Below are 26682 nucleotides of genomic sequence, written 5' to 3'. Positions count from 1 at the left end.
AGCTGGAACTCTGACATGCCTGGTGTTGCCTGGCTGCCCAGTTGCTTTGGCAGGGCAGGGGCAGCATGGCTATGGCACTGGTGAAGTTGGGTGAGTTTGCTGGGGCTATAGAACAATAGCTGAAAAAAACTGAAAATTTAGTCAGGTATTATGTCATTCAAATCTGGCTGAGGTTGAATTGTGCATCAGGCAAATGTAATACAATTTGTAAAACCTGAGGCACTGACAATTTTTTTTAATACATATTGACAGATTTCTCATGTGTTGATGCCGACCGCTTCTATGACCATTATGTATGGAAAGAGCAAGAACTGATTCATCACTTGTTTTGTCCTCTGAATGAGGAGCTGCTGCAGCTGATACAGAATTCCCCCAGGTTCACTGTTGAATGGAGCAAGAACTGTCTTCCTTTGAATATTAACCAAAGTTCTCGCATAATTAACACCACCTATCCAAATGGGACCGCATTTCTCACATTCCATGCCCTCCACAATATTGATGCTGGAAATTATACTTGCATTGTCAACTTGAATGGCGAGATGTATTACTCCTTCACCATGCGACTCCGATTGGAAGGTGAGGATTTAGCAATTTGGTATGTTTTAAATGGTTTATAAAACCAGGAGGGATCAATTTAATTTTTGAGTTTATCAGAAGCTGATGTGGGGGAGCATTGGTTTGAAGGAGTGGGTGGAGAATGGTGTGGAAGAACAATGTTTGAAGAAGTGGGTAAGTTAGAGCACTCCATATTTTTCTACTCAATTTTAAATGCTTTGAGACATCTTCCTGCATAGAAATGCAGGTTTTATAAGTATTTTTCTCTAAGAACTTCGATTTTGTTTTCTTTAGTCAGATTCTTCTTCAGTTGGGCAAAGTACTGAAATCTGTATGTCCATGCATTGCTTATATCTGAGGTGGTGTATTACGTGTGTCTGAATGGGATAGTTGATAAAGGGGCAGCTGGCCTGGAGAAAATGATGCATGTTGGCATTAATACTGGAATACAGTTAGAAACACCAACACTGAGATTGACATTTAGTAAATAAGTGAAGAGGGCATTCAGTAGAACACATACCTCTACCGCACTGTGTTCACTCAACATTATTACAATTACGTAGCTCTCCCTTTCGGCTTTCCCCTGTCTGGTTGATGCTCTATAAAATCTTTTTATTAAGAGCTTCAATCTTACTGAGGAGCCTTTAAGCCAATCCACATCCAACAACCTGCTCTGAAAGTTCTGCTGACATTTTGACAACTGTAACAAATTCCACCACAGCAGCTGAGACAATCCACAATATTCCATGAAACAACCCAGACATTTTTTTTTTTAAAAAAAAGTCAATTTTCCCCAGATCAGCATCTTGACAAAAAAACTAATCCATTCTTCCTTGGGCCTTACCTTACCTGTGTACCACTTTTTATTAAAATCCATCTGCTAGTTTTTGAGATATATTGTTAATAGGCTAATAAACACAGGTGAAAACATTACGGGCGGAGGTGAAAAAAAAGTCAGTTCACCCCATCTCCTAATGTTAATGGATCCTTAAAAAAATTACAGGATCTGGATCCACATCTTTGCCAAAAACTAATCTGTTCTTTGGGTAATACCCTAGCTGTGTACCAAGTTTTGTTGAAATCTGTCAATTAGTTCTTGTTTGAAGACAAACGTAGTAACAAACAGGTGAACACATTACCTCCACCCACCTTCAGCGGTAGAGGCAGAACTGTCTAAAGTCCCCAGGACTTGGGGAGGACCCCATTTAGATTCTAGATTGGTGAGTCCAATGACCAGCATTCTCATAGGTATCATAGACCACATCTGGATTTCTTTGCTCATGCTAGAGAATTGCTTCATGGAATTATCCAGTTTAGAAAATCAAAGGATCTTGAACCAAGGCACTGCTCTTGTACACACCTTTCACTTGATTAAATGCCATTGTGCCTTCGATAAGGTTGTTGGTAGCAGATGCTGTACTGTTCAGTGGGTTGTTAGACTGAGACCTGACTCTGCTGGTGTGTGAAATGTAAAGATGTCCTCCCTAAATGTCAGGATACTCAGCAACTAGTTGTCATCACTTCCCTGCATGGGTGTTGTGAGCAGTGCAATAATATTTTGGCTACTTGTAGTCTTGTCTCTTTTCCAAACAGGACACTGTTCCCTCTGTGCTAGGAACCACATAAATAGTATGGCTGAAAGTCTACATACAAGAGCAGTCACACTGAAAACAGGGTCTCTTTGAGGGAAATATTAGCTAGGGTTCCTCCTCCCGTTTGATGTCTAGTGATTCCAGCTGGAAAGTGCATATTGCAGATCTCAGATGAGGACAGGATTCAACTTGGCTCTGACGTCCACCCCTATGTAAATTACACTTGGGGTGTAATTGCAGTCACCTTTCCAGGCTCAAATATGATGAATATCTATTTGAATGAGGTATTGAATGGTGGTCAGTGCCTCCAAAATGATTTCTCAGCAAAGGTCAATAATTTGGGGGCAGAAAAAAAACCCCATGAGGAATTGAACTCTGCCCTGCCACAGTAAGCATGTGGCTGGTACCTGTGAGGAGTGAGTTTTTGCCAAACTCCTCACAGGTCCTGACTGGTCTCTTTAAAGGGAGACTAGTGCTGCAATCTTGAAATGCACATGATGCCCATGTTCATGCACCGTTATCAGAGATGCTGGGATCAACCTCATGGTTCTTGTTTCAGTTCTGTGCACTGCTAAAAATAATGTAACTTTAATGTAACATCCACACTACTCCTAGATGTGTTATGTTAAAGCAGTCACTGATTATCTCTACTCGATTCCTCGTGCTTCGACCCCATCTTCCCTGTTGTCCTAGCCCTGACCACTTAGGCATTAGGATACTGCAGTCACCTTGAATTATCAGGTTACTGTTATACTCTTGTTTGCCTAAAGAGCTTGTTGCCTGTTTGCTTTGTGCTGAGGGTTAATCTCGGTAGTAATACAAGTGTAGTAATAGTGTGGAGATGTGACCTTGTGATAATTGTATTAATGAGCAAGGGAATTAGGAATTGGGAATTGCTATTATTCTGCAGAATCAGTTATCTTATATATTTTGTCTCCTCACACTTGTAAGAGGTTCCCATTTCCGCCCCTCTCCTCACCTTACAAACATTTCTTGGACTTTAGGATTTATAAAGAACAAAAATACACAGACACAAAGTTTGGCTCAACACTGAATTTGTTGTTTTATTGTACCCACTAATATCCCCAGTACAGATACCTCTATGATTAGTTGAAATAACACAGAAACCACGGCCCCCCATCCCCCAAAATAAACAACCCATCCCCAGTACCAAATGGCCTGGAGTTTGACTAACAGATCCCAAGCTCAGAAAAATAAACAGACCTTCTACAGAAGTTCCTCAAAATTGATGCAAATACCCCAGTTCAAATCCTCCTGCGGCTAGCTGTAATTAGCACCTTCAATTCAGTTGAATCCTTCTGCGAGTTGACCACTGTCTTCCTTTAGCCAAACAAAGTCACTACGACTTGTTAAAATCTGACACAAAACACTACACCTTTGGACCAAAACCTTAGAAAACCCTCAAAGCAATGTCACCATGATTTGGCTGAAACACTTACAATCCACAACATGGCTGGTCTGTCCAACGTTGGTTGTAGGCCCTGAGTCAAGATGACCAGTCCTGACCTTTCTGACTGCAGCAGCTACACTCAGATATGCTCCTCTTTTTGTAATGATTTGACTCAAAACATATCAAACATATTTCCTGTTAATGCTGTTCCAATGTCCGGCATTTAACACCTCTTAGTTTATTTCACTCATAGTCCAGACAAATATGATCAGCTTATGCTTTTTGAAACAGTACAGCCTTTCCATAGAAAAATAGCCCAGATGAATATGATCAGCTCTCACATTGTTTTAACAATCAGGAAATACAGTGACAGCATCTGGCTCCAAGGTTGATGAAGGTTTAAATGACCCTTCCTCTCTTTGAGAGGAACCATAGGAATCGTAGTTACAATGGCCAGGTCCCAATACCATTGTATGATGCTGGCCTTTGTTGTATTACAATTCCTTCATTGTATTATATCGATGGCATGTTCCTTGTACCATTGTATAGGGTAAACAGTCTCTTGCATTAGCCAATGTCAGGTAATGGCATTATCCTGGTACCATTGTCCCATGATAGCAATCAGTCAATGCCCAAACCCTTTTGATGAGCCATTGTCTTTTACTAAATGTTTGAAATAGCCCCTTGCTGCCCAGCCCAGTGCTGTTGGTTGCAGCTTGGCTTTTGTATGTTAAGGCTCAAAACATGAGGTCAAAACATATCCGTGGGCTTGGATTTTATATTTCGTAAATTTCCTAGTTGGTGGAGATTCCGATCCTACATCTCCTCTCTTTAATACCAGAGATATTACTCCCGACGAATCTTCTGCTGTGATGAGGGTATTGCAAGTTCCAGCCAAACCTTACATCAAATGTATCAGCTGCCGCCCTCACAAGCTTATTCTCCACAGGTACTCTCCAAGTAGCCACACTTCATTTATCAGCAAGCTATTTAACATTGGAAAGCATTGTATCTGCACGTTAATCTTGCCCTCACCCAACCTCTGCACAAACAAATTCCAGCACAGTCACTAGATAGCAAGTAGGAGCAGATCAGTTTGGCATATTTTTCCCCCTTCCGTGTGTCAGGAATACTCATGCCATTTGGACAACACCAGCCATTATAGTTGCTAAATTAACGTGGATCAGGAATCAAACCTGGAGTCTTTTGGACTGTATGGCTATCTTTATTGCTTTGTTGAGCACTACTGTACTGAGCTCAATCCAATGTTTTTCGCAGAAGAGAGTAGAAATGAGTGAATCTTTTTGTTCAAGATTAGGCTTTATCAGTTGGTCTGTCACGTAGCACATGTTTAAAAGACATGTTAAAAATTGGACCTGCTGTTAGACCTGCTGAATTTTCCAGCATTTTCTGTTTTTGTTAAAAATTGGACCTTTATTGTATTTCCTTCCAGTTGTTTAGTGTGAGCCAACGTGAACATAAATTGCTAGCGTGCAATTGGAACTGCAGATTAATATGCCTGTAGATATACCTGCAGGAGATGGAGAATTGTTAAAGTAAAAGAAATCAGAACATATTCAGTGAGGATAAATTTCTACTTTTGATTCTTTGTGCTGAAAGGGCAGAAGTGCAGATTTATTTTTTGATAATAGAAACCCCCATCAGATTATTTCTGAAACATTAGACTGTATTTTGTGACTGATTTGACAGATGATTTGGCCACTCCTGACTTGGCTGCATCCTGGCAGCCAGTAGTGCCTTGTTCTCTCTACAAAAGAGATCTTGTAGATCTCAATCTCTAGTAGAAGGGTCTTCTAAATCTCTATACAGTAAGTCTCCACTTAACATCGACTCACTTAACATTGTTTCACTTTAATGTTGTTAATAAAGTAGTGTCAGTATATCCATTTAATGTTGTCAGTTTCTCTTTAATGTTGTTTGCCACAGACTCCCTCTTATGCGGCCTGCCTGCTCCCATGACCTTTCCTGCAGTGCTTCCGTTCTCGCCCTCAATAACTCTTCCTGTGACTCCCGCCCTTGCCGACTCCCGCCTTTGCCTTCTGGCCTCTGTTCTTAACTTAGTCCCTGAGGTCTGTTCTTCAGCTGCTCCTCTTCAGGCTCCTGTCTTCCGTTTCTGAACTTGGACTGAAGTCCTGGGCACCATCTAGTGGCAGACGTTGGGTGCTGCAGGTAGTCGGGGGTCTTCTGCACTTCTGCTACCTGATGGAGTCTGGTTAATCAAAAAGTACTGTACTGGAGGGGAGTATAATTTTTAAAAAAACATTTTACATTGCATTATATATTGGACTTCTTTTATTTTTAGTGATGTATTTTCCTTTGCAAGTTATTCCAACTAGGAATGCACAGTGCTGCAAATGAATGGTGTAAACTTTCAACTTGTGCACTGTTTTATCTGGGAAGAAATGTCTGAAAAAACCTAATTCTGGCTTTAATATTGGCTCCGATGGGAACCTATGATTCGTTTAAAGTTGTTTCATTCAAAATCGTGATTTTCAGGAACGCAACCGCAACATGCGAACATATGAATTAGGAGCAGGAGTAGGCAACCCAGCCCTTCGACCCTGCTCCGCCATTCAATGAGATCATGGCTGATCTGAATGTAATCTCAAACCCACATTCCTGCCTACCCCTGATAACCTTTCACCGCCTTGGTTATCAAGACTCCATCCACCTCTGCCTTAAAAATATTCAAAGACTCTGCTTCCACTGCCTTTTGAAGAAGAGTTCCAAAGACTCACAACCCTCAGAAAAATTCTCCTTATCTCTTCTTCATAGGCAACCCCTTATTTTTAAACAATGGCCCCTAGTACTAGGAATACATTTTAAGTGGGGACTTACTGTAATAGAGTAGGAGGTGTTTTGTAGTTAAATGTTCCATAGTAATATGTCTGTTTTTGTTTAGGCAGTCGCTGTAACCTTCTTCCTGAGTTTCTGTCTCCTCCTGGAAATCGGGCTTACACACTTCCCATTGGCTCCTGGCTTGTGTTGAATTGCACAGTGAAGCTACTCTATGATCAGAAGTTCAACTGGTGTGACCCAAGCATCGAGTGGAGTAAGGATGGACGTATGGTCACCAATAGTAGCAAATACAGCTGTACTGAGGAGACCAGGTAATATGTTGTATGAACCGATAATTCCCAAATTCTGCGTTTATCCAATTCTCCTTTGAATTTTGGTATTGAATCTGCTTCCACCACCCTTTCAGGCAGTGCATTCTGGAACCTAACAACTCATTATAAAAACAAAGTTTCCTCATCTCATCTCTCATTCTTTTTGGGAAATTCAGCAGTTAAGCAGAGATGTAAGTTGCCAATTATTCAAAATAAATGCCCCTTTCATGAGTCCTTCAGGACCAGGAGGACCAAAACTACTCACCCACTCCCTCAAGGAAACCGTCGGCCTCCCTTAGCCCCAGTTGCTGACCCCTCCCACCACACCCCATTCCACCTCTTTTGCACCCCCCCCTCCCCTTACCCACCGCCAGGTGGGACTGTCCCAAGAGACCCTGGCTGCTGTCTCCTGCCATTGAACTCCTCCATAATCTCCTACTATAACTATCTTTTCTGGACCTTGAAACTGGAATTCATTTTTCCTCACTGCTTTTTTTCCCTATAATCTATGGCTTGGCTTTACCTAATTGCCTCTTGTTCTTTTTGCTCTTCTTCTCTAATGTTCAACCTCAGTGGTGCTCTGTAACATCAGCCTGAACCCTGCATCCAGTATTCTCAACTTAAAAGAAGTATAATGAGTACTGGGGTGTTATTCAGCCATGGAGGGCATTAGAGCAAAGTGTGATCCTGTGTGCACCCAATTCGGTGGACTGTGATCGGGCAATGGAAAACTGGCTGAATTCCAGTCCTCCCTAGCCCAAGGGTATTGAGGCCAATTGTATCACCCTAACTGCTTCCCTTTCTGTAATCAGTGAACTCCACAACAGAGCAGGAAGTCAGCCTCAGATCTTCTGGCCTGTGTATTTTGGCATCATTTTTGAATAGTTAACTCTTGGCATTGTTGCAACCCTTTCTTTGTCCATTGACAGTCTTTTACTACAAACCAGCTCACCACTACCTGCTCAAGGGCAACTAGGGATGGGCAATAAAAATGCTGGCCCTGCCAGCGAAGCTCACATCCCGTGAATGAATTTTTAAAAACCATTGTGGTAGCATCTGATGTATTTCAATGTGTTTCTGCATTAAATCAAACTCCATTTGTATTTTGAACCTTTTTCAGTAGGTTAATTCCAGTGTGAGTGCAGACTCAGCACTACTTAGCTCCGTCTGTGTAAGCTATCTAACATTACCTTTGCATGCTGTAAAACAGTGTTGTTCAGCAGGTATTGCTGACTAGCCACAAGTGTGGCTACAGCAATATCAACATCGCCACTTGCATTAATATTAGTTGAAAGGAGCTTACATGCAATACAGGTACATTTACTTTTTGTGTAATTACATAGCAAACATCTGCTACCATTCAGTGTGAAACTTAGCAATTTTGCTCTTTCACCAACATTTGGAATTCTTGAATAAATTTATCAGACTTTGCAATTCTTAGTTCAGTTTACAGGATTGTGTACAGCAGTTGCAATCAGACTTTAGAATGACTGCTGAAAACACTGACTTGCACAACAAGCAGTGCCAGACATGGCCCTGTTCTCCAGGACATGCTTGGAAGCTGCCTGCCCTTTGCTCTAACCCATCTGTTGAAGATGCTGGTTATTGGTTGGCTTGCTTGCAGCTGCTGGCCCAAACTGCTATTCTAATCGAGCGGGTTGATCACGATGACAGCTACCCTGTCCACAGAAATAATGTTGCTGGTGTTTCCATGGTGCTTTTTCACTCATGTTACACGCCATTTTGGCAGAAAACTATCAAGCAGTAACTAATAAAGTAAAGTACACTCAGCAAACAAAAACATTTGAACACTGTGCCTTTCATCTTTCTATTTTACTACAAAAATCTTGAACGTACATATGCATATGGCATGAATGTGAGTATTGAGACCACACACCCAAAGATGTTGTCAGTTACTCCTTATTTACTAATCAAAAATGTAATCAGCTACATCTGGTTAGTGTGTTAGACAACATTTCCGTAAAGCGGAAGGAATGTCTCGTCAGTCCTGCTGCTATGTAAATTCACAACCAAAGAGGATGAAGTAATAGGGTTGCCGTTCTTTCCAATGCCTATGGAATTGTAATTGGGGATAAATGACCAGATAAATTCTTTTCTGCTGGCAGCCTACCCTGCCTGAAACTATATTCACTTGCCCGAGTACCTGCCTGAAACTGTATTCACACGCCCGAGTACCTGCCTTCCTCGCCGAATCATTGTATTTGGTGAGAAAATTAACAGCACGACATGGGAAGCAATTAACCCTCCAGCTCTGTTTATCTGGAGGTTTCCCCATTTCTCTTATGGATCCGCATGAAGTTACTCAGAATCACCCCACATATTTTTTAAAAAATTCATCTATGTAATGCGAGCATCGCTGGCTGGGCCAGCATTTATTGCCCATCCCTAATTGCCCTTGAGAAGGTGGTGGTGAGCTGCCTTCTTGAATCGCTGCAGTCCATGGGTTATAGGTACACCCAGACTGCTGTTAGGAAGGGAGTTCCAGGATTTTTGTTGGCAATAAGCATCATCTTTAAGTTAAGAGATTTAAAGGCCACTTCCCTTATCAGATACAAATAAATGAGAAAGATGTGGGTGAGGGTTCCAGCAGTTGTGGGGGTGAGTTAGAGGCAGAGTGTGGATTAGGGTTCAGCAGGGTGGAGTGAGGTGGGCAGAGTTTAACAGCATTGTAAACATGGAAGTAAGTGGTCTTGATGATGAATTTTGAAGCTCAGATCAGCCTGAAACAGGACATTGTCCCTCACTTCCTCATCCTGAACTAAACTGAAGCTTTTGTGTAGGTAGACACAACAACCAGTTTGCACACCAAGGTCCCATAGGTAAAACAAAATAGATGGTCAGATAATATGTTTTCCTGGTGTTGGTTGAGGAATAAATATTAAGAAAGGCACCAGAGTTTCTCTGCTCTTCAAATACTGCTATGTAAACTTCTATATCCACATGCCTAGTGCTGATTCTATGGTTCCAATGGCCTCCTTCTGTGCTATACTATTCTATGATTCTATCATATGAGAGGGTAAACAATGCCTTGGTTTAATGCCTCATTGAAATACGGCACCTTCACAAATGCAACACTCCCTGAGCATTGCACTAGAGTGTATGGTCAAATCCTGGAATGGGGCATGAACCCACAGTCTTCCAACTTGAGAAACGCGAGTTCTACCTGTGAGCCAAAGCTAGTGCAAAATGAAGTAATCCTAAACCCAGATGATGTAGGAACATGGAATGATAGGAATATCATGTAGCAACTCCAGAGGAGGCAGTATATGACTCTGTTGAAATGGGACAAATGCAGCTGAGAATGAGGGGACCAGAGGCAAAGAACATCAAGCTGCCTGTTAGTAAAAAAGGACAGCTGATCATTTATGACATACTACTTGGGGAAGTGTGAGGTCATGCACTTTGATAGGAAGAATAGAGGTGTAGACTATTTTCTAAATGGGGAGAGAATTCAGAAATCTGGCGTGCAAAGGGACTTGCGAGTCCTAGTCCAGGATTCTCTTAAGGTTAACTTGCAGGTTGAGTCGGTAGTTAGGAAGGCAAATGCAATGTTGTCATTTATTTCAAGAGGACTAGAGTATAAAAGCAGGGATGTGCTGCTGAGGCTTTATAAGGCTCTGGTCAGACCACATTTAGAATATTGTGAGCAATTTTGGGCCCCGTATCTCAGGGAGGATGTGTTGGCCCTGGAGAGGGTCCAGAGGAGGTTCACGAGAACGATCCCAGGAATGAAAGGCTTAACATATGAGGAACGTTTGAGGACTCTGGATCTATACTCGATGGAGTTTAGAAGGATGAGGGGGGGATCTGATTGAAACTTACAGAATACTGAAAGGCCTGGATAGAATGGACATGGGGAAGATGTTTCCATTAGTAGGAGAGACTAGGACCCGAGGGCACAGCCTCAGAGTAAAGGGAAGACATTTTAGAACAGAGATGAGGAGAAACTTCTTTAGCCAGAGAGTGGTGAATTTGTGGAATTCATTGCCATAGAAGGCTGTGGAGACCAGGTCATTGAGTGTGTTTAAGACCGAGATGGATAGGTTCTTGATTGGTAAAGGGATCAAAATTTACGGGGAGAAGGCAGAAGAATGGGGTTGAGAAACTTATCAGCTTTGATTGAATGGCAGAGCAGACTCGATGGGCCGAATGACCTAATTTCTGCTCCTATGTCTTATGGTCTAAGACTGATATTGGACACTGCATTGTTAGATAATGTCATGGAATCCTTTTCATATCTTTGTTCATCAGATTTAATAATAATGCTTCAGAGAAGTTTCTCTCCAGTCTTCTGAACATCAGCGTGACAGACAAAGGTGACTACGGAATCTTCACCTGTCTCATAAGAAAGGAATTGGCAACCTTCACGTTACAAAGAGAAAGTGAGTCAAATGCTACCAGACTTTGACAAATGTCAGCATTGAATACCAGGATTCTTCTTTCTGATAGGTGTGAATCCTCATGGTTTGCCTGTTTTTAGGCATATTTTTGGGGCAGAATGGAAGAGCTTAACTGTACTTTAAAAGACTTGGAAGTGCTTAATGCTAACAGAGTGCTTGGTATGGAAAGTATCCCATTCACCAGCACTTCCATCCCTCAACTTTTATCAGTAAAAATACACAACATAAGACATTTAGAAAAAAAAGCTTGAGACGTCAGTATTTGGAGAGCAGCAAAGTATTTCGTTTTGAATAGGCTGAGACATGGCCCCTGATACCCCATGTTATTTACTGTATTTGTTCTAATTAGTCTATGACAGAGTGGTGTATGTTATTTAATGTGTTTTTCCTGGTTGTAGACACCGCCAGCCATGTGCCAGCAGTACTGGGTGCTCTCCTGGTGCTCTTTGCATTACTCCTGGCCGGATTACTGTATGTGAAGTGCCGACTGGATCTGCAGCTCTGGTACAGAAACAAATATGGAGAATTTGAAGTCAATGGTAGGTGTTTTTTTCCTTCAGGTTGTTTATTTTGACAGCCAAAAGCTCGGGAATGGCTACCCCTAAATCCATCAACAGCCCCTCTTTGAAACTCTGGCTAAATGATCTGAAAAAATCCTTCAACAGTGCTAATCAGAATACTGTGAATGCTGGAAATCTGAAATATAATTTAAAAATTACTAGAAATCCTCAGCAGGTCAGGTAGAGTCTGAAGAGGAAGAAACAAGATAATGTTTCAGGTGGATAACCTTTCATCAGAACTGCTGATTGGTTCTGATAAAAGGCCACCAACTTGAAACATTAACTCTGTCTTTCTCTAGATGTGCAGACTGACAAACTGAACATTTCTAGTATTTACATTTTTATCTCAAACTATGCCCTCAGTTTCTTTGCAGCTGACCAATGATCTCAACACCTCTTCAGTAAGCATTGCTGGGGTATGTTATGAGCAGCCTTAATCCCCTCTGTTCTTCATCTAAATGGCTGTTCTCTGTGTGTGCCATTAAGATGCTGTGTCAACAGAGCACCTTATTTTGGTGTCATTACAGCTAAATCCCATCAAATGCTCACTTGAAATGTTTAGCAGAAACCACTGAATACAGTAAAGTCCCGCCTTTCGTGACTTCCTTGTTTGCGTAAACTCTGTATACTGCATTGCCCATCGTGTAAGCAATGTTTGCTTATCTGTGTTTTCTTTCTCCTCTCCTCTTTCCTGAGGAGACGGCAGCCATGACAGAGCAGAGACCTCAACACATTTTAATGGGGTGATAGTGTTGAAGTCTCTGAAAGTGGATTCCTTCCATTGGTTCTGGCCGTGGATATTTAATTCTCTTTTTTTTAAGCACCTTTCCGACGGGGGTGAGAAGCAGTGCCTGGAATGGTTGCAACTGAAGTGCAGCTTGAATGGAGACCTTAACCTAGAAACGTCCGAATCTCTCCATCCGGAGCTGCAGTAACAGCTCTGTTCAGTTTTGAAATGTCCACCGTTTTTTGTCTGCCAGTTTTGCAGTGATTCATTTTTTTTCTTAATTCAGGATTGTCTCTTTTTAAAATTTTTGTTCCTTGTATTTTATTGCTCAGAGGCTCGGCCCATCTGTCATATACAGGTACCGTACCACAATTTGCTGTACAGTAGCTGCACAAACCAATGCTACCCTCACATTGCTGGAACCTATCTAATTGACTCCCATTAAAAAGCATGTTCATCATTCACGATTTTGCCATTTACAATGTTTCACAGGAAAGTAACCCCCTGCGATTGGCGAGACTTTACTGTAGTAATCAGGAACTCTGAGTAGTTTTCCTGTCCTCAGCCCAGACCACTGAAGATGTTTTATAATGTCATGGCTGAAATCAGCTATCACAGCATGATCAGAGACTGAATCTTGGACCTTCCTGGTCTGTGTGGTTCAATACCACAACCTGTCGTGTAACCTACAGAGTAGCTGGAAATGTGCAGTCAGGCTTGTATTCCTGTCATGTCTCAGTGTACATTGATACATGGTAATTAAAAAGTTGAAACTCTCCAGCCTTATATAAAGATTTTCACGCATTTAGGACAACTGCTCAAAACCTCAAATCCTAAACCAAACATAAGAGAAATAAAAGTAGCAATCTTCATAATATGGGTGCATGAGAATGAATCTGATGGAAAATGGGGAAGCAGTGATGTAGTGGTAAAGTCACTGGACTAGTAATTCGGAGACCCAGGCTATTGCTCAGTGGGCATGCAGGTGTACCAAATCACTATGAATCTAAAAGGAGTGAAACAAATCAGACTGCCTGGCCTCGACCTAGGCCCTGGAAACAGCAACTGCAAAGCCAGCATTGTTGACCCTGCATTGTCCTCCTTACTAACATCCGGGGGCTTTTGCCAAAATTGGGAGAGCTGCCCCACAGACTAGTCAAGAAACAGCCAGACATAATCATACACATGGAATCATACCTTGCACATAATGTCCCAGTCACCACCATTACCATCCTTGGGTATGTCCTGTCCCACCGGCAGGCCAGTCACACCAGAGATGGTGGCACAGTGGTTTACAGTTGGGAGAGTGTTGCCCTGGGAGTCCTTAACATTGACGCTGGACCCCATGAGTTTCATGGCATGAAGTCAAACATAGGCAAGTAAACCTTCTAATTCTCACCTACTGCACACACCCCCCTCCCCGCCCCCCCAACAACAACGCCCCCACCCCCCATGCACCCGCCTGCCACTCAGTACTCCTTCATGTTGAACACCAATTGGAAGAAGGACTGAGGGTGGCACACACAATGTACTCCTGAGTGTGGGACATCAATGCCCATCATCAAGATGGCTTGGTAGCGCCACTACTGACCGAGCTGGCCAAGTCCTAAAGGACGTTGCTACTCGACTGGGTCTGCGGCAGGTGGTGAGAGGGCCAACAAGATGGGAAAACCTACTGTACCTCGTCCTCGCCAATCTACCTGCCTCAGATGCATCTGTCCATGACAGTATTGGTAGGAGTGACCACTGTACAGTCCTTGTGGAGACATAGTCCTGCCTTCACATTGAGGTTACCCTCTATCATGCTGTGTGACACTACCACCGTGCTAAAGGTGAGAAATTTCAAACAGATCTAGCAGCTCAAAAACCGGGCATCCATAAGGCCCTGTGGGCCATCAGCAGCAGCAGGATTGTACTCACCTACAATCTGTAACCTCATTGTCTGGCACATCCCCCACTCTACCATTACCATCAAGCTGGAAGTTCAACCCTGGTTCAATAAGAGTGTAGCAAGGCATGTCAGGAGCAGCACCAGGCATAGCTTAAAATGAGGTATCAATTTGGACAAAAGAGCTGAACTCAAGATGGTGGGAGTGACTGCCCTTGACATCAAGACAGACTTGTACGTGGCATCAAAGAACCCTAATAAAACTTGAAGCCAATAATAATCATGGGGAAAATACTTCACTGGTTGCAGTCGTATGTAGTACAAAGGAAGATGGTTGTGGTTGTTGGAGATCAATCATCTCAGTTCTAGAACATCACTGCTGGAGTTCCTCAGGGTAGTATCCTAGGGTCAACCATCTTCAGCTGCTTTATCAATGACCTTCCCTCCATCCTAAGTTCAGATGTGGGGATGTTTGCTGATGATTGCACAATGTTCAACACCATTCTCGACTCCTCAGATACTGAAGCAGTCTATGTCCATATGCAGCAAGCCCTGGACAATATCCAGGCTTGGGCTGACAAGTGGCAAGTGACATTTGCATCACACAAGTGCCAGGAAATGACCATCTTCAACAAGAGAACCTAACCACCTCCCCTTGATATTTAATGGCATTATCATTGCTGAATCCCCCACTACAACATCCTGGGAGTTAAAATTGACCAGAAACTGAACAGGACTAGTCTGTGTCTCCAAAAGCAGGTCAGAGGCTGGGAATTCTCCATCGAGTAACTCCCTGACTCCCCGAAGTTTATCCACCCTCTATAAGGCACAAGTCAGGAATGTAATGGAATAGCCTCCACTTGCCTGGATGAGTGCAGCTCCAACAACACTCAAGAAGCTTGTCACCATCCAGGATAAAGCAGTCTGCTTGATTAACACCGCCTTCAACATCTACTCCCTCCACTGTCACACAAGTACAGCAGTGTGTACCATCCACAAGATGCACTGCAGGAACTCAAGGCTTCTTAGACAGCACCTTCCAAACCACGACCACTATCGTCAAGAAGGACAAGGGCAGCAAACGCATAGGAACACCATCACCTTCAAGTTCCCCTCCAAGCCACTCTCTACCCTGATTTGGAATTATATCACTGTTAATTCACTGTTGCTGGGTCAAAATCCTGGAACTCAATTTCTAACAGCACTTTGGGTGTACCTATACCACATGAACTCTCCAAAAGAATTACATCTTCTTACTCCGAAAGAGTTACCACATGGACTGCAGAGGTTCAAGAAGGCAGCTGACCACCAACTTCTCAAGGGCAATTAGGGATGGACAATAAATGCTGGTCTAGCCAGTGATGTTTCATCCCATGAACAATAAATAAATAAATAAAGGTTTATTTTTGAATATTGGATACTTGGCCTTGAGTTACCAGACTGAAGAGTTCAGATGGGTTATATACAGAATAATGAATATGAAAGTATTATTTCAGGGTAGTATTGATGGTTTTGTTGATTTATACAATAAAGCAAATTCACTATCTTCTGCTTCACTGGGGAGCAGCACTGAAGACAGTTTGAGTCAGAGTCAGTAGCAACACAGTAGACCTGATTTTACAACCCCAAATTCCCTTCAAGCATTGGGAGTGTGGAATTTTCCTCATAGAATAATGGATTGAATCAAGAGTTTGGATGATTAGATTTAAATAAAGGTGAATACCTGGAATGAGTTACAGGTTGCAATCTGATCAAAAGGTTTGATTATTATAGAAAGAATAATGGTTACCACAGAATTAGTTCTATGTGACAAATGTGGGTTGGTCATATAGTTGTACCTATGGACAGCATGCTATGCAGGTTCAGTGAGTCACTTTTCAAATCCGGTTGGCACCTTATTTGGTGAGAGGCTAGTCCTAGGCTGACGTTATCTACATATGGAAGGAAACTGTGAAAATAATTCAAAGCTTTCTGTTCTGTGAATGTGCTTTATGGGAAGTGCAGGAACGTTAATTTCTCCTTATGATTTTTCTCTTCCCAGATGGGAAGTTGTATGATGCTTATGTTTCCTACATGTCTGCTGGCGACGACCGCAAGTTTGTAAACTTCATCCTGAAGCCACATCTGGAGAACAGATATGGATACAAGCTACACCTGGATGACCGTAACATCCTACCGGGATCAGGTGCATCTCCGTTTACACTGCTCAGGAGACCTAAGCTATCGGGCCCAAAGCATCAGCACTATTTGACACAGCCCTTCAATTAATCATGGGCTACATGGCTCGGGGCAATGCTGTCACTGACATTCTGGATAGAATGCCATTTGGTGCCATGCTTACCCCACCAAGTGCCCATTCTGGATGTGTGGACTTGGATAGTGAGTATCAGTGGGCATCCTGATGGTGGGGACATTACAGTTGGGTCCAGTCTATCCTCGTAATATTGCAGCAGGAGTTGTTGTGTAATGATCAGGAGCAGAAACCTTGCCTGAGTTCCCCTGTTCCTATCACAGGGATATTCAGTCCTGTCACTGTGTGATCAGCATGGCCTTGACCAACTGAGCTGTCCTGGAGCTGCTAACTTTCCTTAGTCTTTTGTTCCCTCTACAACATTAATGTTTTTGAAACCAAAGCTCACCGGATACTTGGAAGGGTCAGTAAGGAGTAATAGAATCTGCAATGCAGGACTAGTGCTCATCTGAATCAACGTAATTACTTCATAAATTTATTTGAATAAAACCTTCTTGCTGTAAAGTTTTATGCTGTAACTTGTCACTGTGATATAACAGTCCTTCAAGCTTCTTCACTCGTTTACCACTAACTACTGTTTCTCTTTTGACGTAGAGCCCTCTGCAGAGCTGATAATGAACATTAGTCGCTGCCGCCGTCTGATTGTGGTGCTATCCAAGGCATACCTGGAGCAGGACTGGTGCAGGCTGAACTTTAGGTATCTCCCACACTAAGATGTGAAATGGCTATGGGTGAAGGAGAGTGGCATATCCTGTACAGCCATTTAAAATAAATGTATACAGAACATGTGTCATGTTATAAATGAGTGATTTAACATGTTCTGCTGACTGGATCCCCAGTAGAGCTACACTTTCAGATTGATTGGGACAGACTTTGAGTGCTCTAGTTATTGACCTGTCATCAGGATTCCTGGAACTCTGTGGCATCTCTGTTCATTTTCTGCAACATCAGGAAAGCTGCAATGGGTCAATGACGTATAAGTCTCATCTCAATATAATTCTTTCAAAATAATTACCATTTTTATAGTGTGTGTGTGTGTGTAATATATAGGCCAAGGTGTAGAAATACTGAACATCTTGTACTCTCTTAGAAGTGTATTATGCTTCACCTCCTTGCCACCAGTCATCGTCAACAGTTTACAATAAGTTGCCAAGTGACACATGACTTGTCTGACTAGTTAGATGTTAAGTGGCAATTAGTTAAACTGATGATTTTCTTGTTTAAGGATTCCATAGTTACACCCATATTAGTGCTGTTTAAACTGAATTTTTGTTGCACTTTAGACATTAAAATTACAGATCTGTCTCTCCCACTGTGTTTTAGGAACTTGTGTAGCTAACACTTGTTCACAGATACCGTCATCAAGGTAGTGTTACATTCAGTAATGTGACACAACTAACTGACATGTGAACAAGCTAGGAGATACGCCATAGTAATGTTAAACTGAAAGTGTATAATGCTGATGTTACATTTGTCATAAAAGAAAATACAGTTTGTAAACAGAATTTTACATACACATTGAGGAGCTAACACACTATCTGCAAATGTAAAGAAGCTTTGCTTCTTTCGAAAACATCATGGATCCTTGTGGTACTGCCCTGTATTTTTATACTGGGGTGTTTGAGTATGGCCAGAATATTTATTTGTAGGTTTATATATGTGCAGATCTTAAGGATGCACATAATGATTCTTGGATAGAAGGAAGATTTATGCGTCAGATAGTTATATCTGATGAGGTGGCTCCAATATATAGATCATGTAAGTGTCATTTTATCCACGAGCTATCTTGCATAGAGATTAGATGTCAAGGTAGGCATACATAAAGGGGGGCATTTAAGCTTTCCGCGTACAAAGTATGGCTTATGTTGAGTGCGACAAAGACTTCGAGAAGCCAGTATTGTGTGTGGAAAATGCAGTATTGTGTGCAGCTAGACTTTGATATGATCCAGGTCTTAGGATCAGCTAAAGCCTAAAGTGGTCAATACAAGTTATGTCCAAGGACAATTCCTGATATGGTCAGGGCGCTGTACAAGTGTAACCTAGAGTTGGCCGTGTTAGATTATCTAAGGCCTGGATTGGTTGGTGTGGGTCCTACTGATTTGTATTGTAGGATTTGTTCATTATTCTGACAGGTTTACCATGCTTTTTGCAGGGAAGCTCTATGGCAGCTGTTGGATCTCTCCAGAAGGCCCATCTTCATAATGTTTGAAAGCCAGTACAGGGAACTGTCTCACCCCGCTGTTCAACTTCTCAGAGCACAGAGGAAAAGCATTAATCTCCTACTCTGGACTTCCACATCAATGGTAAGGTAGTTGAACATCCAAGCTATATGTAACTGATACCTGACCAAATAGAACAGCTTTGAAACCTCTATTCTGTGCATCCAGGGCCTAAATGATAGAACTTATACATTGTCATACAAAAAGTGACAGATAGTGATTACACTTTTTTTTGGTATTTCAGCCGATGATGTGGTTGATCTGGGTAAATTATTCAAGCTGAAACAGGAGAAATGGAAGTGAAGCATAGTGGTATACAGTCAAGGCAAGAGATTCTGCAGGTCTTTAGCATTGATGTCGTAACATGGCATATCCCTCGCTCCTGCAACTCCATGAAGCCAAACGATCGACCCTAGTTCCATGAGGAGCAGCTGAGGCATTCCTGAAAATGAGCAAACCTGGCAAAGTTACAACACAACTAATATGCATGCTAAACAGTGAAATCAATATGCTATAGTCAGAGCTTACTGATCCCACAACTAACGGATCAGGCTGAGGACTGCAGGCCTGCCATACCCAGTCCTAAATGGAGGTGGACAACAGCAAGGATATAGCACTTTTAACATAGTAAAATGTCCTAAGACTCCTCATATGACCATCAAGCAAAATTTGACACCAAGCCACATAAGGAAATATTAGGACAGATGATCAAAAACTTAGCCAAAGTGAGAGGTTTTAAAGGAGCATCTTAGAGGAGGAGAAAGAGTTAAAGGGACAAAGGTTTAGGGAGGCAATTCCAGTACTTGGGCCTAATCAGTGGGAGGCATGGTCACCAATGGTGCAGTAACTAAAGTTGAGATGCACAACAAGCCAGAGTCGGAGGAGCACAGAGAACTTGGAGGATTTTAAGGCTTGAGGAGGTTATAGAGATAGGGAGGAAGGGGAAGAACACATGGAGGTATTTGTAAAGAAGGATGACAAATTGAGGTGTTGCCAGACTTGGAGCCATTGTAGGTTAATGAGTACAGGAACAGGACTTGGTGTGAATTAGGATATAGGTATCAGGATTTTGGATGAGCTCAAGTTTATGGAGGTGGTGAGCCAAGACAGTATTAGAAAGGTCATGATTAGATAGATCAAAGTCATGAATGAGGGTTTCAGCACCAGATGAACTGAGACAGTTGGAGATATGTGATGTTATGTAGGTATACGTAGGCGGTCTTGATGGAGTGGGGATATGTGGTCTGAAACTCGCCTCAGTCAAACAGGACACCATGGTTGTAAATGGTCTAGTTCACCCTCAGAGTGGCTAGGGGAGAGGGAGAAAGTCAGTGGCTAGTGTCAATTCAGAAGCTATCAGGAGGAGAAGACTCGAAGAATATTCCAATCTTCAATGATGGCGGAGCTCACAATAAGTGCAGAAGACTGAACATTCACAACTATCTTAAGCCAGAAGTGGGATATCCATCTTGGCCTCCTGAGGTCCACATCATCACAAAGTCAGTCTTCAGCCAATTTGATGAAGTGTTCAGGGACAGAAGGGCCTGGGGGTTCAAGTGCATAGTTATTTAAAAGTGGCAGGACATACTGAGAGGAAATTAGCAAAGCATATGGGACCTTGGGCTTCATAAATAGAGATATTGAGTACAAAAGCTAGGAAGTTATGCTGAACCTTTATAAAGCTCTGCATAGGCCACAACTAGAGTATTGTATCCAATTCTGGTGACCACAACTTAGGAAGGATGTGAGGTTACTTGAGAGGGTTTAAAGGAGGTTTACCAGTATGGTTCCATGGATGAGGGATCTTAGGCTTCAAGGTTAGGTTAGAGAAGCTGGGATTGTTCTCCTTGGAGCAAAGGCGATTGAGGGGAGATTTGATAGAGGTGTACAAGAAAGGTTTAGATTATGTGAACGGAGAAAATCTGTTGCCGTTAGCTGATCATACAGCAACAGACTTAATGTTTTGGGCAGGAGAGATGAGGATCAAACTTTTGTACGCAGTAAATGGTAGTGACCTGGAACTCGCTGCCTATGAGGGTGGTGGAAGCAGAGACCATCAATAATTTCAAAACGAAATTGGATGGTCACTTGAGGGAAATTATCTTGCAGGGCTATGGAGATAGAGCAGGGAAATGGGACTGACAGGATTACTGTACCTAGAGCTGGCATAGATTCAATGGGCTGAATAGCATTCTGTACCATATTAATTCCATGACTCTAAATGGCTGTAACAGGGAGTCATGACTCACCTGGGATGTATCTAGGTAAATTCTTTATGTTCAGCCAAAGAAGAAATGGAGAGATGTTATTAATCATGGAAAAAGAGCTTGTGGGTTCATTATTTCCTGCTGAAAGCTGTTACTTTGCTGATTTAGGTGGGTCACACTGACACCCACCACAATGAACATGGACTTGAGTAAGCAAAACTGGCATCTTGTACAGTGAACCCAATCTTCCCAGGACAGTCAATGCAGGCTCATTGAACCACTCACTAGAAACTAAACTGGACTAGCCCTATAAATGCTACAGGAGCAAGTCAGAGGCTGGTAATTTTGTGGCAGCTTACTCATCTCCTGACTCTGTCCACTATCTACAAGGCACAAGTCATGAGTGTGATACAATACGCCACACTTGCACACTTGCCTAGATAAGTGCAGTCCCAACAATACTTGAGAAGCTTGACACCATCTTGACAAAGCAGCCCGCTTGATTGGATCCCATCCACCACCTTAAACATTCATTCCCTCACCACTGACATACTGTGGCAACAGTGTGCACCGTCCGCAAGATGCAACTCACCAAGGGTCCTACAATAGCACCTTCCAAACCCACAATCTCAACCTTAAGGATAAGGGTAGCAGAGCACCACCTGTAAATTCCCCTCCAAGCCACACAACATCCTGACTTGGAAGCATATCACTTTTCCTTCACCTTTGCTGGGTCAAAATCCTGGAACTCCCTTCCTAACAGCACTGTGGGTGTACCTACACCACATGGAGTTCAGGGGTTCAAGAAGACAGTTCTCTACCACTTTCTCAATGGCAATTTGGGATGGGTAATAAATGCTGGCCTTGCCAGTGTTGCCAGACATCTCATGAAAAAAATTTTTAAAATAGTCAAGGATGAAAGAAAGCCCTTCATCCTACTGAAACTACTTTTTTCTAGAAATCCAATTCTCCATTTTACAATCCAAACTTAATCTGTTGAATCAAGAAACTAAGAACTATTGACTGAAAGCAGGATAGGAGCTTATGAAATGATCAGGGTACATGTTGTATTTGGACCTGCATGAAAAGGAGATGTTGGAAAGACTGGTCTTTAGCCCCTATTCTTACCTTACATTCTTGTGGCACTTGTTTAACAGACACCCTCCTCTGAGTTCTGGAAAGAGTTGCGATTGCTTTTGCCTCGGAAGGTCCCTCATCGATGTGTCATGGCAGATCCCCAGACTCGACTCCAGGATGATGAGGACCCTATGCTGATCCTTAACCCAGATTATCTGGACTGCAGGTGTGACCCTGACCCTGAAGGGGATCTGGGTGAGTGGAGTGATTCATTTGAGAACACAGTTCCAAAAAGGCACACAGAATTAGGACACCAGTAAAGTTTAAAAGAACAAAGACAAGAAGTGATTAAATGACCCCACCTTAGGTTTTAAAAGCCTGTGAATTGTAGGAGTTGTGCATGTTGAGAGGTGCCCAATAGGGGAAAACAGATCGAACCAGTACTCTTATTTCTCAGTTTTTACTGTTTTTTTGCTCTGGGTGGGTTTTAAGGAGGTTTTAAAGAAGCGAAGGGAGGTGGAGTGGCAGAGAGGATAAAGAGGTGTTGAACCTGAATGGCTGAAAGCACAACCAGTAATGGGGCAAGATGGGAGGAGATGCACGAGGCCAAAGCATGAGAAATGGAAAATTCTGGTGAATGGGATGTAGGGCTTGAGGTTAGGGAAGTGGAAGGACAAGGGTTTAAAAAGATTTAAACACAAATATGCAAATTTTACATTTGCAGTGTTAAGGTACCAGGAGCCAATATAGATTAGCAATGGCCGAGCGATCGGTGGGTGGAACTTGTATGGGATGTTACAGGTGGCAGAACTTTGTATGAGCTGAAATTTATAGAGGGTGGGTAAAGGGAAGCTGACTAGAATGGCATTGGTATAGTTGAGTCTGGACAAACAAATGCGTGAACAGTTCAGGGTGTAGATGAATGGAGGCAGAGGAAGATGCAAATAGGTAGTCAATTTAAAAATAAAGACACTTTTGTCCTGGTTACTTCATGGCCCTGTGGTCTGAACATTGAGTTTAATGACTTCAGAACTTAACTATATTCTCCAATTTCTTTACAGCAGGGAGTACTAGTGATTTGATGATATTGTTAATTCTCAGTGCAGGGTGGGGGAAGAGGGAAAGTGATTAGTTGACTTTGGGTATAAACCCTTTGCAGGAATGTAGTGCTAGTGGAGTCAGGACCTGTGCCTGTGCTAGTGGCCTGCTTTTTTTCTTCTTTTGTTTTCATTTTAGATCCCCTACATTTGCAGTTTATTTTGCTTCTTCAATTTCCCCTCTCATGTTGGTTTTTCTTTGTGTGGTCCTCTCCCATTTCACTAACCCCTTGCATGGTCTTTGGATCTTTAGTTCCTTTCCATTGCTGATCATCACTCAGATTATCTTTTGCATCATCAGTTTCCTATTGGTCAATTTATGGGTTATCCAGCCTATAAAATTTAATTGAAGGGATTATTATTTCTCCCCTGGCTCTTTCCTTTTTTTCTCCCAACCTTACTAAAAGGCTTGATAATCATTTAATTGGCAAAGAATACAAATCTGGAATATTAACCTGATTTTTTTTTTTTTTGTAAGCCTTTTAACTAACCTGCTGTGTTTTCAAATATCTATATAGCCTGATTGTTGATGATTTGACTGTAATTACAGTTCTCTTTACTAAGGTCCTCAAATTCTGAGGACAAGTTTGCAAATAAAAAAATATGATTTGGTGCTGTGCTTAAGTGCAGTTGAGGATTGTATCAATAATTCAAGCTAACTCTACACGATAAATGCAGCAGGGCGATTTATCTGCAATCTGCATTTGTGCACTCACCATGTCCTTACTACCTTTGTCTGAGAATAGAAACCGAAGGCACAATTTTTGGATGGGGAGGTGGGGTTGTAACTAGATGGTGATCATTGTGTTGGGTGGTATTTTTGCTTAATCTAGATGCTCAAGCTGCTCTGGTTTGGTTCTGTTTAGGGCTGTTAAATGCTATTTCCTTCTCTACGGCTCACCTTCTCCCATTTGTTTCTCTCTAGCCTTGAGTTCTTTTTGAACTACTCTCTACAGGTTGCCAGTTTGCCAGTCTCTTTGACTCTGCCTCCAGCTCATTTTCCCAGTTTTCAGGCTTCTGGTCACCCCAACCTCAGGCTCCCAGTCTCCCGCATGTGTCTCTTTGAAGTTCCCAATTTCCTGCTTACCCTTCTCTATTTGCTGGCCTCCCATTTGCTTGTCTGTCCCTTTTATGCTGTACCTTGTACAATGATGACAGTGTGATCACTTGCTTGTCAATAGCAGAGTGAAGGTGCAACCACAGAAAATACACAAACCAAATTCAATAGCATACCTCACATCAACATCCTGTGCACTTGGGATAACTACAAATGTCAGGAGTTATCAGAAGCTCTCTGACAACCCCTTACACATAAGGGCTCACCAGTTAACACTGAAGCATGGAAGCCTCTGTGCTCAATCATCTATGAAACTACAGTAACCATGTTTGGTTAAGGAGGAAACAGGAACAAAGATTGATTCAAGACCAGATTGCAGAAATGACTCATCAGTGAAGCAAAGAGCACAACACCTGGTTTACAACAGGTCTCCTAATCTAAAGCACGTGACAATCTCACGCTAACCAAAGCAGTTGTGCAGAAGATAGCAAGACACTGCCAACAAGTATTGGATCGATCCATGCAAAGAAATACAAACTGCTAATGACAATGGTAACCTTTGTGCCAGGTATGACGGTATCAAAAGGCACTCAGCCCCACCATTAACAAAGTTGCTCCTTTGAAATCCACAGATGGGGAAGTACTCACTGACATGGACAAGCAAATGGTCCACTGGGTAGAGCATTGCTCTGGGCTATACTCATGTGAGACAGACATCTCTCTGGCTGTGCTTGATGATCTTCTGCAGCTATCTGTCATGTATGAGCTTGATGCAGAACACTCATTACTTGCGTTTGAAAAGGCCATTGACTCCCTGGCAACAAGGAAAGTACCTGGAAAGGATGGAATACCAGTTGAGCTACTCCAGTGGAGAAAGCCCCACTTGCTGCCATATCTCCATGACCATCATCTCCTCTGCTGGAGAGAAGGCTCTGTCCCACTGGGGATGTGTGATGCAAACATCATCACATTGTACAAGAACAAAGGTGATTGAGGGGTTTGCAACAATTACAGGGGCGTCTCACTCCTAAGTGTCACTGGGATGACCTTTACCAGAGCCATTCTAATGAGGCTCCATCTACGAGCCAACAGGGTATACCCAGAGGCACAATGTGGCTTCAGAGCAGACAGATTCACGGTACACATGATCTTCCCTCTGTCAGCTTCAAGAGAAATACAGAGCGCAGCAAACATCACTCTACCTTGCTTTTTACAAAAGCACTTGACACCATGAGCAGGACAGACCCAGGACTCTCCCGGATACTGGAGAAAATCGGCTGTCCTTCCAAGCTTTGCAGTCTCATACATCCTTCCATGACAACATGCATGGCACCATTCAGTTTGACAGCTCTACCTCTGACAGTTTTGAGATCAAGAAGGGAGTGGAACAGGGCTGCATCCTAGCCCCTGCTCTGTTTGCTATATTTTACTCTGTCCTACTGGCCTATGCTTTCCCTGCTGATATTGAAAGAGTGTACCTCCGCACATGATCAGATGGGAAACTCCTCAACCTATCAAGACTGAAAGCCAAGATAAAGTGTGGCCATGTCCTGATCAGAGAATATGCAGATGATACTGCGCTAGTTGCTCAGACGAAAAACAGTTCCAAAGGTTCATGGCTCAGCTGCCCTGTGCTTGTGTCATGTTCTCCCTCACTGTCAGTATCAAGAAAACTGTAGTTATGGGACATGGTGTTATGTCTCTGCATGTGATGAGATTCGACACATCACTAGAAGTAGTCAGCAAATTCTGCTACCTTGGATCTACGGCTACAGACAACCTGTTCCTTGATGAAGAGCTCAGCAAATGTATTGGAAAGGCAGCCACCAACTTTGGCCAAATAACAAAATGGATGTGCAGAAACAACAAACTGACTCACAGGACCAAGATGCTTATCTACAAGGTCTGTATCCTCAACATTTTACTATATGGTAGTGAAGTTTGGACAACGTGCACCTACTAAAAGCTCTCAATAAGCTCCATCTCCATGTGTCTACGACACATCCTTGCTGTCATATGGAAAGACAATAGTTACTAGTGAAGCAGTCCTATCCGAGGCAAACATGCCAAGCATGCTACCGCTAGTCAAGCAAAAAAAGGCTTTGCTGGCTTGGTCATGTGCACAAGATGGAAAATGGCCATATCCCCAAAGATATATTATACGGAGAGGTAGCTCATGCCAAGAGCCCAAAGCTCTGATTCTATGTTGCTGTCAAAAGTGATATGAAAGCCCTCGCTGTCAACCAATCACAACAAATGGGAAACTCCAGCTAATGATCGATGCAAATGGCAATAGCAGCAGTGGACAGGATTTGCCACCAACAGGACATGTAATTTCAAAAGCTCCAAAGCAGATGCCAGCCCTACAAACCAGGCCCCAGCAGATCATCCCGCACAACCGGCAATGGACAACTTCATGTATGGCACTCGTGGTAGACTTTGCCTTTCCTGAACCGGCTTGTTCAGCCATCAAAAGAAGTGTAACAGAT

General features: G+C 42.6%; 1 protein-coding gene across 4 annotated transcripts in view; it reads left to right on the top strand.

The window, feature by feature from the left end:
- Positions 1-26682, top strand: part of sigirr (single immunoglobulin and toll-interleukin 1 receptor (TIR) domain) — a 41491-nt gene that overhangs the window by 10158 nt on the left and 4651 nt on the right. For 3 of the 4 annotated variants that reach the window (XM_041196902.1, XM_041196901.1, XM_041196903.1), the window contains 8 exons: positions 253-576; positions 6482-6689; positions 10962-11092; positions 11509-11649; positions 16327-16470; positions 17131-17233; positions 18689-18839; positions 22120-22294. In XM_041196902.1, coding sequence (XP_041052836.1) covers positions 253-576; positions 6482-6689; positions 10962-11092; positions 11509-11649; positions 16327-16470; positions 17131-17233; positions 18689-18839; positions 22120-22294 — 1377 coding nt within the window. The remainder of the gene's footprint in view (positions 1-252; positions 577-6481; positions 6690-10961; positions 11093-11508; positions 11650-16326; positions 16471-17130; positions 17234-18688; positions 18840-22119; positions 22295-26682) is intronic. The other variant, XM_041196904.1, reaches the window with a different exon arrangement.

This window comes from Carcharodon carcharias, chromosome 10 (genome assembly GCF_017639515.1).
Source record: "Carcharodon carcharias isolate sCarCar2 chromosome 10, sCarCar2.pri, whole genome shotgun sequence".
In the NCBI taxonomy this organism is placed as follows: Eukaryota; Metazoa; Chordata; class Chondrichthyes; order Lamniformes; family Lamnidae; genus Carcharodon; species Carcharodon carcharias.
This window is presented reverse-complemented; position numbering and strand designations above follow the sequence as displayed.